Genomic DNA, 12507 nt, shown 5'->3' on the forward strand with positions numbered 1-12507 from the left:
ACAGCTCAACATAACAACATGGCTATTACATCATATATTTCGTCTTCATACTTTTCTACTGGATGGATAAGACCAAGGTAAAGCAGGACCTGTACAATAAGAGTTGTAGCTTTTTGGTCTGAGAAGGTCAATGAAATCCCCTCAGGATTTATCCTGAGATCCTGTACCTCAGATTGTAGAACCTTTGTCAGTGAAGCCATGTGGATGAGTCACGGCCATTGCTTGGCCAGTGTGCTCTCTGTGAAAGCCTGAGAGAGTGTCTTCTCCCCATGTGACTCTCCTTAGGCCCACTCTACGTCATCGATCACTTTCCTCTTTGGCCCCATAATCTTCTTGATCAGAAAATTTGGGACACTACCGAGGTACATGACGTCACAGTACAAGTTCTCATATGTCCTGAGTCTTAATTGACCTTAGAAGGTTAGGGCCAAAATGTTGGCTTTCCTTGTAGCCCTCCTTTTTCTCTAATTTTGGTCTGCAAACTTAGGTTGTTAACCATCCAGAAGACAAGCTTATTGTTATTATCAAACGATTTAGACTATTAAGCTTAACCTCACTATCTCACTGCATTTCAAACATCTTTGGCATAATAAGGAACAGTGTACCAGTAAGATTTTCTTTTAAGGACTGCTAAAGCCATTGATTTTGAATGGCCTGAAATGGTTTTCAGTATTTGATGGAAACTAATGAATGATCCTTTCAGAATAGAGTTAGACTGCCAAGTATTTCATAATTTGTTTGTTTGAGACAAGATCTCACGATGTGGTTCAGTCTGGCTTTGGACTCACTATGAAGTGCAGACTGACCTCACAATAGTCTGCATGCCTCAGTCTCCCGAGTGCTGGGATTATAGATATGCACTGCCATACTCAGCTCAAAATTTAGTTTTTATCATATACACTAGCTAATTTCATATTCTTTGTTTTGCAAAGAAATGCAGTATAATATGTAGTGAAAAATTCAGTATTGCTCTCTTACTGTGTACACTTTGAATAAATATTCTTTACCATTTATTTGTAGGATTTGATTAGAGACCAAGGGTTTCGTAATGATGGAGGTAAGTAGTGATTTCAGTTGTGGTTTGTTTTTTTTTTAACTCAAGGAAAATTGCAATTGCTTTGCTGCTTATCTCCTTTATACTTGCTTCTTTCATGAAACAGACACAGAGAAAAATGTGTAGAGAAAAATCTAAATTTTTTTCTATAGTATTTGCCATTTATTGCTAATAAAATGTTAACTAATTCATAAGTGCAGAAATGGGGATAGCTGTGGAAGGTGGGTGTGGTGTCGCAAGCCTGTGATCTCAGTACTCAGGAGGCTGAGGCAAGAGGACCGCTAAGTTTGAGGCCAGCCTGGGCTACAGAGTGAGTATAAGGCCAGCCTGGACTGCATAGCAAGAGCCTGTCTCAAACAAAAAGAAAATGAGAGAAATAAAATCTTAAATATACAGTCTACAATTTTAAAATACTATGCTAATTAAAGGTCCTTAATTATTTTACCCACCTTTTAAAATTTCTACCACCTCCAAAGCTGGAGTTCTTAAGTTTGCTATGGAGGCCTCCAGTGATACTTACAGATTGAGCTTAGAATCAGATGAAACTTAGCAAAATCATTCTTGGAAATGTATGCAATATATATTTTATAGCATGAACCCATAGTAAAAAAATTCAGTTCCCTTCTTGTTTAGTGAACAAAATGAACAAATCAGACATTGAATTAAGATTTCTTACAGAATTTTCATTTAGCATTCACTGTAAACAAAGACAAACTGCTTATGAAAATACTTTTTCTAAGAATTTTCCCTATATAGTGTTTTCTAAGAGATTGTGTTTGACCCTATCTTAGCATTTTCTTGACAGAAGTCTTTCATGCCTCCCTTCTCAGCTGTCTTCTGCCTGATAAGGAAGACCTGTAAGAAAACTGTGTATCATGCGTAGAGCTGGTCTCTTCACTGTGACCTTCTGTTTTTTCAAAATATCCAAACCCACATTCCAGATACTCACATTGAGCAAACCTTGTATAACCTTTTGTTATATTTCTGTGCAAGTGTGAAGCTACCAAAATGACTAAGCCTGCATTGTATGCTCTGGACTTAGTGTTTAACTACTAGAGGACTTAGTTATAGAAAGGGTTTCTTCTGTTTGTTATTCCATGAACCCACCAATTAATGTTGCTGCCAGTTTGATTTTTGTATGTCTTTATAGCTGTGGCTTTTGATAATTTTGCCCAGTACATCCAGCATTTAAATGTTGCCATCATGTTAGCATCATAGAGTTAACTTTGTCATAAAGACAGCCTGCTAAGTAACTAAAATCAAGTGGCATTTCTTGTCCTTTTTATGAGTCACTTTAAAAAAAAAAATCCTTAGAATTTTATGAAAATTAGCAGTTTTTTAAAATGACCAGAATTATTTTGTGAAGCAGGCTTCAGTTCATCTTATTTATTCCCCGTGACTTCTTTCATTTCTTCTGTGTGTCTGTCTTCCTGTGTTTGCCTGCCCCTCTCTTTCTCTTCTAACAGCCCCCTTGAACCAGCTGATGCGCTGTCTTCGGAAATACCACTCCCGGACTCCCAGTCCCCTCCTTCATTCTGTCCCCAGTGAAATAGTGTTTGATTTTGAGCCTGGCCCAGTGTTCAGAGGTAGTTGGGCTCTTCTTTCTTGTTTTCACCCAAAGCAAACTAAACATAAACTACAGATGCTGTTTGTGCCTCACCCTCACAGCGTGTGTTTGTAAGTGTGAGAGTTTTCCGTACTAAATTGCTGCTTGGCCTGGCTGGAATGCTCTGAATGTGCTTCTCACACATCCTCACTACTGCAAGCTTTCTGTGTGCTGTCTGTCATAAACTTTAAAAGCAAGAAAGTTCTGAGCAAGATTTCCATCTTGTTTTTTGTTACCTTATAACATAACTTCTTCACCTCAGTGGGAGGGCATAAGGCGTGGGGGAAGAGTCTGCAATCAGGATTCTGCTAGTTTTATCCATTTTAGTGCTAACATTGTTGATTTAATATTTGTTGGCAGTTTTCGTAACTTTTAAGCAAAAAAATTAAACAGAAACCCCTATTAGAATATTTTTAGTTGGCTTTTGGCTTTTTTTTTAAAGAGATTTTATCAGCAAAATTTTTTTTATTTGTTTGATTGATTGGCTTTTTCCCTGTTATGAGATGTATAGATTTTATATCAAAAATAGGAAATTAAAAAAAATTTTAAATAGGAAATTGTTTAAAAATTTGCAATATATTTTAGCCATTCAGGATATTTCAGAAATTTTGAGAATTTATAATTTCAGTCATGCCCAAAGACAAGGGAAAAGTTACCAGTATAATTTCACTTTCCCATTTTATCTTTTTATTTAATCAGATGTTAAACTGATTTTTTTTTAATTTTTGAGTCAGAATTGGGACAGGTTTTAAAGAATTTACTAATTCTTGCTGCTCGTTAGTGACTGATAATTATTCTGAGCAAGGGAATGATATTTTAAATGTTGACTTTTTCAACCCAGCTGTGTCTCAGAAAATCCATAGAAATTGGATGGAAGTCATTCAGTACTAATATAATATAACTTAGTAGTGTAGTATGTTACTGAGTTGATCCTAACTGTGAATCCCGGATAAGCACTAAGGCTTTATAATGTTGAAAATTATCAGTGGCATGTAGAAAACAGATTGTATTCTAGTTGAAAACATTTCAGACACCCATTTTCTGCATATGAGATCATGGAAATGTCACAAGGTAATTTAGTATAATGTACTGATGAAACTTCTACCCAGATTTAATACTTAAATATTATCTTTGGTATCCTTGTTCTATAAAAGATCTGTATACACACACAGTAGTAATCTCTCTCTCTCTCTTTTTTTTTTTTTTTTTTAGTTTCTTGATGTTCTGTGTATGAAAGTGTTCCTGGAAATCTCAGTCCTACTCAGCTATTCTCAGGCCCCACTAAGAGTTATTTGTGAGCCCTTCCAAACCAGGTGCTACTGTATGTAAGCCTAGAATGTTTGCCAGAGTTAGCATTTAGAAATGTGCCCACCAGAAAATTTGCAGTCGTGCCAACTGAGTCCACTTCCAAAGCCCTTTAGGCACATTTGGCTTATAAAATACTGGAATTTGTAGTAACTTGGCTTCAAGGCTGTAGGACTTACTTTTCTTACCTTACAAAAGCAAAGATTTTTAAGATAGTCCCAACAAACCTGTGTGGCTTTGCTTACATTTACTTTGGTGTACAGGTAGCAAGTAACCTATGTGTGGTTAATAGAAAAAGAGTCCAGGAGCCACTGACCACTAATCTTTTACACTTGATCTTAGCCAAAAGGCTGAGAAGCGATAAGCACTAATCTTTTAAATAGTGGAGCTAATACTTTGAGATTATATTCAAATTTAGTTGCTAATGTGTAAGAGCCAATATTAGTTGCCAATAATTTCAACATTAAGGCATTATTTGAAATTATTTATTTTGGGGTTTCCATCTTTTTAAATATTGATTAGCTACTGAAGGAAGTAAAATAAAGCCTTATTTATTATGTAAGCTTGTAATTGATCTTGCTTTTTTTTTTTAGTGACAGACACAGAAACTTGGGAGTATTCTTTAGTATCTGTTAGTTGTTTTCAGTTTTTTTTCTATACTTTGCACCAGTCAGCAAAGTATGTATCTGTCATTAGAGGTCATTAAATGGATTAGAAAGCTAAATATAGTTCTAATTAGAAACACCCCCCCCCGTTTTTTTTTTGCCTATCCTTTCCCAAAGGTCAGTGTTTGCATGTACATATTCTTGCCCATCCTTAGTGAATACATTTTTTGTTTCTCTAATTTAGGATCAACCACAGGTTTGTCTGCCACCCCACCTGCCTCATTACCTGGCTCCCTCACTAATGTGAAAGCCTTACAAAAATCTCCAGGGCCTCAGCGAGAAAGGAAGTCATCTTCATCCTCAGAGGACAGGAATCGAATGGTAAAAATACATCTTTTTTACCTCTAAATTTTTTCTTTCCAGAAATCATAGGCAGAACATACTGTTACCTTTCAGATATATTATGTCTGTGTGTGATGAAAAAGTCCCGAATTAAATTTATTCATAATGGAATAAATTTAAGAGGACATAATATTTTGCTTAAAGCATATTCATTTCTGTTCTCAGCTCTAATTAACTTTCTACTACCTGTTGGACAGGTAGTAGTAGATCTCCACCAAAGTAATTGCATGGATTGATTTTTTTTTAACAGACCAGATGATACCATCTGTGTAAGTAAATTTAACACTGACTGGAAGAGAGTAACTAGGAAAGCAGGCAACTGTCATCATAATATGTTGACTTAAATTCTGAGGAATTTTGAGCTAAAACTAGTCACGTATATAGGACTTACCTTGCTCCTAAAAGTCCTCCAAATGGTGAAAAGCTGGGGTTTTTTTATTGGTTTTAGTAATATGCATTTCTGTATATATTCACTAAATAATCTTGTTGTTTAATAAATTATTTTCATTCTAATACTGACTTGTCAGAAGTTTAAGTTTTGAATTTTTTTTTTTTTTTTTTTTTTTTGGCAGAACCGGGGATTGAACTCAGATCCTTGAGTTTGCCAGTCAAGCGCTTATCCTACTGAGTCATCTCCCCAGTCCCTTAAGTTTTGAATTTTTATACATACCTTTAATATGCCTTTAGAGTGTACTTTTTTTTTTTTTTAAGAAACCTTGTTCTCTTCTCAACTTATGCACCCTTTAGGCATAGGTTAACAAACTCAATATGAAAGATGAGGTTTTCTTTCTTTGTTTGGCTTGTCTTGACTTTGACTTTTGGACTGTTTTTATCAAGAAAACACTTGGTAGACGGGATTCAAGTGATGATTGGGAGATTCCTGATGGGCAGATTACAGTGGGACAAAGAATTGGATCCGGATCATTTGGAACAGTCTACAAAGGAAAGTGGCATGGTATGTATGTACTGTGACATTGTCACAAGCCATACTGATAATATGTTCAACAGAATCAAAGAAAGTACTTGCGATTTGCATTATTAATCTTTCAATCAGTTGAAGGATCCCTGCAATATTTTCTGCTGTGGGAGCTAGAAATTGGGTTCATTTTAAAGTAATAATTTTTAAAGGTAAAGATCCTTCTAGTTAGGTAGTCCTCCAAATTGTCTTTGTTTTGTAGAAGTTTTTCTGTTGATAAGCACAAGTGAACATATTAGAAATGTACTTAAAGGAAGAACTACAAGTGGTCAGTAAACATAACAAATTGTTCAGGTTTCAGCATCAAAGAATGTCAAATTCAAAAAATAAAAATCATTTGTCTCTCAAATGGAGAAATATTTTTAATCATATTTGGAATTGAGAATATTATGCTGTGATAGGAAAATAAATTGCTGTAAACTTTTTGGAAGAGAATATGACTGTGTGTATCAAGGGCAGGTTATATGTCCTTTGGTTCCATTTGTAGGATGCTACCTTGAAGAAATAATTGGACAGGAGTGAGTAGATATGTGCGAAAGTATATTCTTTAGAAATTTACTAGTGAAAAATGAAAGCAAGTAAGAGCCTAGAGAATTGGACACATAAGTTGGTACCTGTATGTATAACATAAAATACTATAACATCTACATTTATTAGAGTGGAAGGGTATCTTTAGTATATTAAATTATATAAAACAACATGTAGGGGCCAGGGAGATAGCTCAGTAGAATGAGTACTTGCCTGGCAAGCGCAGGGTCCTGAGCTCAATCCCTGGTACCAAAAAAAAAAAAAAAATGTATAAAACGCCACATTATTGAGCTGCATAGGAATATATATAACATAAAGTAAAAATATTCCTATGGGAATTTTAGTAGATACCACTTTCGGTTATCCTTTCATACATATCCATAGGTATCCATATTGCATACACATACAAGCCTAGTAGATATATAGCATTATAATAGTGGTCATTTTTGAGTGACATGATAATGGAGGTTTTTTCTTTATGCTTTCAAAATGTTTATAGACATTTAGGTGATATGCAGATTATGGAACAGCTAATAAATTGAATACTTAGATAATTAGGAAAAATTAAAAATATACATAAAGTATAATATACATACTAAAAAGCTCATATAAATGTACAAGTACCTAAAATCTCACAAAGTAAATACATTTGTGATTAATGAGCAGAACATTGCTGGCATTCTAGAATGCCTTCTTTTAGCCCCTCCTCCCCCAAAAGTAACCTCCTCCTGACCTCAGCATGAATCATACAGCATGGACTCTTCAGTCTGGCCCCTCTCCTTCAGCATTGTGTACAGGATTCACTTGTATTGTTGGCTGTAATTGGACATCATTTGTTCTCTGTGTGGCATTGTGTGACTATAACCCGATTGCTTCTGTCTACCATAACACCAATATTGGGACGTTTAGTTTAGTGCTGTTCTAAGTGACGCTTCTGTGAATCTTTTCAGTGTGCATCTTTCAAGAAACACATGTGTCTTTTTGCTGGATGTATACCTAGGAGAGAATTGTGGGGCCACACAATTTGCATATGTCCAATTTAAGAGATACTGTCAACATAGTTACAAAGTGATTGTTTCAATTTACACATCTATTGGCAGTGTGTAACAGTTACAGATGTTTGATGTGAACTCATTCTTTAAATTATAGTTATAATTTAGCCATTTTCCTATTCCAAAACACCATCAGTAACATAGATTTGAAGAAAAAATGTTAACTACTCTGAAAATTAAGTCTCTGGTTTTCTATTTAATTCAAACTCCATTGGAAGACCTGTTATCTTTAGTTGCAACATGCAGTTAATAAATGTATCTCATTTAATATTACTAAATTATTGGGAAAATATTCTGAGTGTTTAATAGGTTAAACTAAGTTTCCAGGAGAAAAACAAGATTGGCGATTTTTTGGTTTGGTATTTTGAAATAGTAACATAGGAATGTTATTGTTAGTTTAGTTTTTAATCCTTAAAACACTAATACAACTTTGATAGTGAAGGTGTAATTTATTTGCAATTTAATAATAATATGGACTTAAGGCTGTGATAATTAGTGAAAATAGCAAAGAAAAGAATGGTTCTGTTTTAAATTTTAAAAGTTGGAATGACATTTAGAATGACACTTACCTTTTAGGTGATGTAGCAGTGAAAATGTTGAATGTGACAGCACCCACACCTCAGCAGTTACAGGCCTTCAAAAATGAAGTAGGAGTACTCAGGTGAGCCCACACAAGTTACTATTTTCCAGAGAAGGATGTTATTGTTATTATTTCTGGTTTTTAGCAGTCTGTTAGCTTTACAGATTTACTCAAAATGAGTAAGTACAGAGAAATGTAGACTGTCCAATTATATTTTGTTTTTAACTATATTCTTTTAAGTGGTATGCAGTATTATATGGTACAGTTGATGGAAGACTTAATTCTAGACTGAATTAACAGAATTACAGTATTCTGGACATATAAAATGATAGCTCTTATGGAAGTAATACCCTCAAAATCATAAATGTATCACTGCGCATTTAGGGATTCTGTTTAGTTGTGGCCCCTAGGACTTGAGGAACCTTGACAAATGACAGTAAATCCTGGGTAGGACAATTTACATGGGGAGACTCTTGGAACTATAACTTAGGAGGAAAATAGTGAACAAAACATTTAACTCGGAAAAGGTAGTTGCATTCAAGAAGGAAGAGTTCCCCTGTTTCATTTCAAAGAACAGAGTAAGGAAGCCATCTGTGGAGATTGGAAGAAAATGACTCTGTTTCCACAGGAGAAAACTAGTACTAGAACCACTTAAGCTAAGAGGTGAGGGGCAATTCCACTCTCAAGTGATGAATTTACCATCATTGACAGAATTTAAGCAACCTTTAGTTGCCTGTCAGATAAATTTTTTAAAAAAACATTCTGACTAAGTGTAGAAGGCTAGGCTAGATAATTCCAAGTCTTTTCTAAATTTATCCTTCTGTTGCTTTATTTAATTCTTCTTAATAGCTTTTTCTAACAGCATCTTTCTACTAGAGTAGATTGCTTTGTCTCTCTTTTTGAAGAATTGCTAAAGTTTCTTGACATTTATTATTTACTGTCACATTTCTTTGTACAGGAAAACACGGCATGTGAATATCCTACTCTTCATGGGCTATTCCACAAAGCCACAGCTAGCTATTGTTACCCAGTGGTGTGAGGGCTCCAGCTTATACCACCATCTCCACATCATCGAGACCAAATTTGAGATGATTAAACTAATAGATATTGCACGGCAAACTGCACAGGGCATGGAGTAAGTTCAATTGTGTCAAATCTCTTGTAAAGTACTTTGGAAGACCAGTGGGCATATTTTGAAGGCCTCAGGTGATACTTCTTTTAGATTCCATTTTAAATTACTGTTCAGCAATATAAGGCCACTAATGGACAGCAATATGATACTAAAATATACGGTGATCTTTCTCTAGTACAGTCACCAAATCGTACAAGATATATCAAATATTTGATAACAAAGATACAACTGCAAATTATTATTTAGCAATCTGTGACTTAGCTAAGCAGTAATCTTACTTTAGCTAAGCTTAGAAAATGGAAATAGCCCCCGTGTACACTAAGAAGTCAGTTGTTGAAGTATATAAAATAATTGTTAATTACAATTTTCAGTCTTTTTCCCTTGGTGCTTATTTTCTATTGCGAAAGTCATTAAAGTGAAATTGAAAATCTGAGTTCTTATCCTTTTTAAGGACCTCAAGTTGAGTTGTTTACGTCTTTTGAATTTTGCTATATAATTTAAAAGATATGTTACAGTTTACATAGGTAAAAGTAGAAAGCTGACTTGAAAGATAAATTTTGCATATAACTCCTAAGTGCAAATAAATAGGTAAATCAAAAGGTAAAATTAAGTTACAAAAGTATTTTGATGAAAAGCAAACTCAGTAAAATGTAAGTTTGTGAAGTTCTACGAATAGTGTTAAAATATGTATCTTAAGCCATGTGCGGTACTGTATTCCTGTAGTCACAGCATTCTGAGGCTGAGGCAGGAAGACTGAAAGTTGGAATCCAGCCTGGGCATCTTAGTGACTTAGCAAGATGTTGTCTCTAAATAAAAAAGTCAGGATGTAGCAATGGCCCTGAGTCCAATCCCTAGTACCAAAAAAAAAAAAAAAGAAGAAGAAGAAAAAAGAAAAATTGTAGTATGCAAGTTGTTTTCATTGATTATGATGTCATTGAATTTTATAATGTTATGAAGTAGATTTTTTTATGGATAAGAAACACTGAGGCTTTTGAAAATGACTTGTTTAAGGCCACATATTGAATAAGTAACAACAAAGGTGTTTAGTTCAGGGTTTCTGATTCCAGTATTCTTTCCCCCATAACCACTATGAAATTGTGAAATTTACATTATGAAATTGGAATAAAAGGTGTGCATATAGTAACAACTCGGACTCAAGATCACTAATAACAAATAATTATAGAGCCAGAACTCTAATCCAGCTCTGTTTCTTAAACCTTGCCCCTGTACTATCTTCCCTGAATAAAACAATACGTGCTGTATTTGTAATTGAGATTGTTTATAAGCCTGTGTTCAATTGGAATGCTTATTAAGCAAGTATCTGATTTGGTAATATTTCCACTTATTTACTGAACTTAAATCTCAGCTTTTCAAATAAGTTAAATCTGAATCTGTTCAAATTTAAGATTATATTAAAATCTTGTGAGGAGTAAGTCATGCCAAAGACAGTACACATTCAGAGAGACATAGCACTTATTCTCTGCCCCAGCCCAGCCCAGTCTCTAGTGTTCCTTCAGCTGGGCAAGTGCTCTCCCTACTCACACCTCCATGCTTATTGCTTTCTGTTTGAGATACTCAAGCTACAGTACCCATATTTATTCTACACATAGCCCCCTTTCTTTAAGAGAAGTCTTCTCTAATCACTTTGTGTAACAAGTGTCCATCCCATCATGTCCCTTTTTCTATACTACGGCCCTTTTTTCAGTACCCACCCCGAATGACTGACTTTATTCCCATCTTCTCCACTAGCAGAGTCTTTGTTATGTTCATTGTGTCATGACTAGTGCCTCCAGTGGGACCTGTCCTGACATAGATATTCATTATGGACCTGTGAAACGCAAAAGGTGCACGACTACACAAATCTGCATATTACTGATGGGACTACCTTCCAAAGTAGAGGAAAACCAGATCACACCAACACTGAGAAACATCAAGGGCAGGAATAATGGGCCAAGAAAATAACAGGAGAAAGGGGCTTGTGATAACTACAGAGGCAGCAAAAAATAGGGGTTTCTCTGTTGGTTTTTGGTTTTTGTTTTTTCCAGAACCGGGGATTGAACTCAGGCCCTTACACTTGCCAGGGAAGCACTTATTCTGCTGAGTCATCTCCCCGGCCCCTAAAGAATAGTTTTAAATTTGGTTTTAGAAACAGTGATTAGGACAGTGAACTGCTAGGACTGCTTGTGAAGAAACAGCAGAAAAAGACACTTAGTGAGTGGGCAGGCTCTTAGACTAGGGAATCACCAAGAAGAGGTGATACAGTTTGGGATCAGCAGTGTCAACCTTACAGTCTGTGTACTGCAACGCTGTCACTGTGCAGTGAGCGTACCTCTATGTGTCTATCATTTCATCAGACTTAACCTGGATTTTAACAAAAAAGCATTAATTATAAGTTTTAAGCACTCCAGCAGAGTTTACTTTTTATTACCTGTTAAATTAAACCGGAGAGTATGTATTTCCTTTCCTAGTCTGGTCTTCTCATATAGTGATATATGGAGCTGGTAAAATGCACTGATACATCTTTAGCTTCTGAAGGCTTTGGCAGAATGAAAATCCTCTTATTAAAATGGCTGTGTGGGTTTCAGGTTAAAATGACATCTTTTTGTTCTGTCCTGAAGTTCTACTGAAACTATAATAAAGGAATTTTTTTAAAAACAGTGTGAATATGTAAGGATGAGGGTATAAGAAAGGAAGAATGCAACAAAATTTTAAAATCTGGAGTACTTGGGCTGAGGCAGGAGGATCAACATGAGTTCAAGGCCAGCCTAAACTACATAGCAAGGCCTTGTCTCAAAAATAAAATGGGGCCGGGGAGATAGCCCAACCATCTTAAGTGCAAGCCTGTCGAGCACAGGGACCAGGGTTCGATCCTGCAGTATGCATACCATGCTGACTCCAGCCAGCCTGAGCCTGACCACCAGAACCAGGCATGATGGTGCATGCCTGTAATCTCAGGGCGGAGAATGCTAAAACAGGAGGATCACTACAAGTTCAACCTGCATAGTGATACCCTGTACCAAGTCATAATTTTTTTAATAAATAATAAAAGCCAGAAAGCAGATGGAGTGATAATGGCTCCCAAAACAGCTAACTCAATCATTGGCAATGGAAAAATGAAAAACATCCTGATTTATACCATAAAATCCTCAAAAGACTCAGAAATTGTCAATACCAACTATAGGGAGGCATTGGACTAAGGTGAAAGAGCCTGTTTCTAAAGCTGTTCTCTGGGCTGGTGAGATGGCTCAGTGGTCTAAAGCACCTACT

The 12507-nt window shown here is 35.6% G+C and overlaps 1 protein-coding gene across 8 annotated transcripts in view; it reads left to right on the forward strand.

Moving 5' to 3' along the window:
* Positions 1 to 12507, forward strand: part of Braf (B-Raf proto-oncogene, serine/threonine kinase) — a 175666-nt gene that overhangs the window by 110711 nt on the left and 52448 nt on the right. For 7 of the 8 annotated variants that reach the window (XM_023712827.1, XM_023712830.1, XM_023712825.1 and 4 more), the window contains 5 exons: positions 1021 to 1057; positions 4815 to 4951; positions 5810 to 5927; positions 8105 to 8189; positions 9067 to 9243. In XM_023712827.1, the coding sequence (XP_023568595.1) occupies positions 1021 to 1057; positions 4815 to 4951; positions 5810 to 5927; positions 8105 to 8189; positions 9067 to 9243 (554 nt within the window). Of the gene's footprint in view, positions 1 to 1020; positions 1058 to 2520; positions 2641 to 4814; positions 4952 to 5809; positions 5928 to 8104; positions 8190 to 9066; positions 9244 to 12507 lie in introns of all 8 variants that reach the window. The other variant, XM_023712831.1, reaches the window with a different exon arrangement.

Source organism: Octodon degus, unplaced genomic scaffold (assembly GCF_000260255.1).
Source record: "Octodon degus isolate 3935 unplaced genomic scaffold, OctDeg1.0 scaffold00027, whole genome shotgun sequence".
In the NCBI taxonomy this organism is placed as follows: domain Eukaryota; kingdom Metazoa; phylum Chordata; class Mammalia; order Rodentia; family Octodontidae; genus Octodon; species Octodon degus.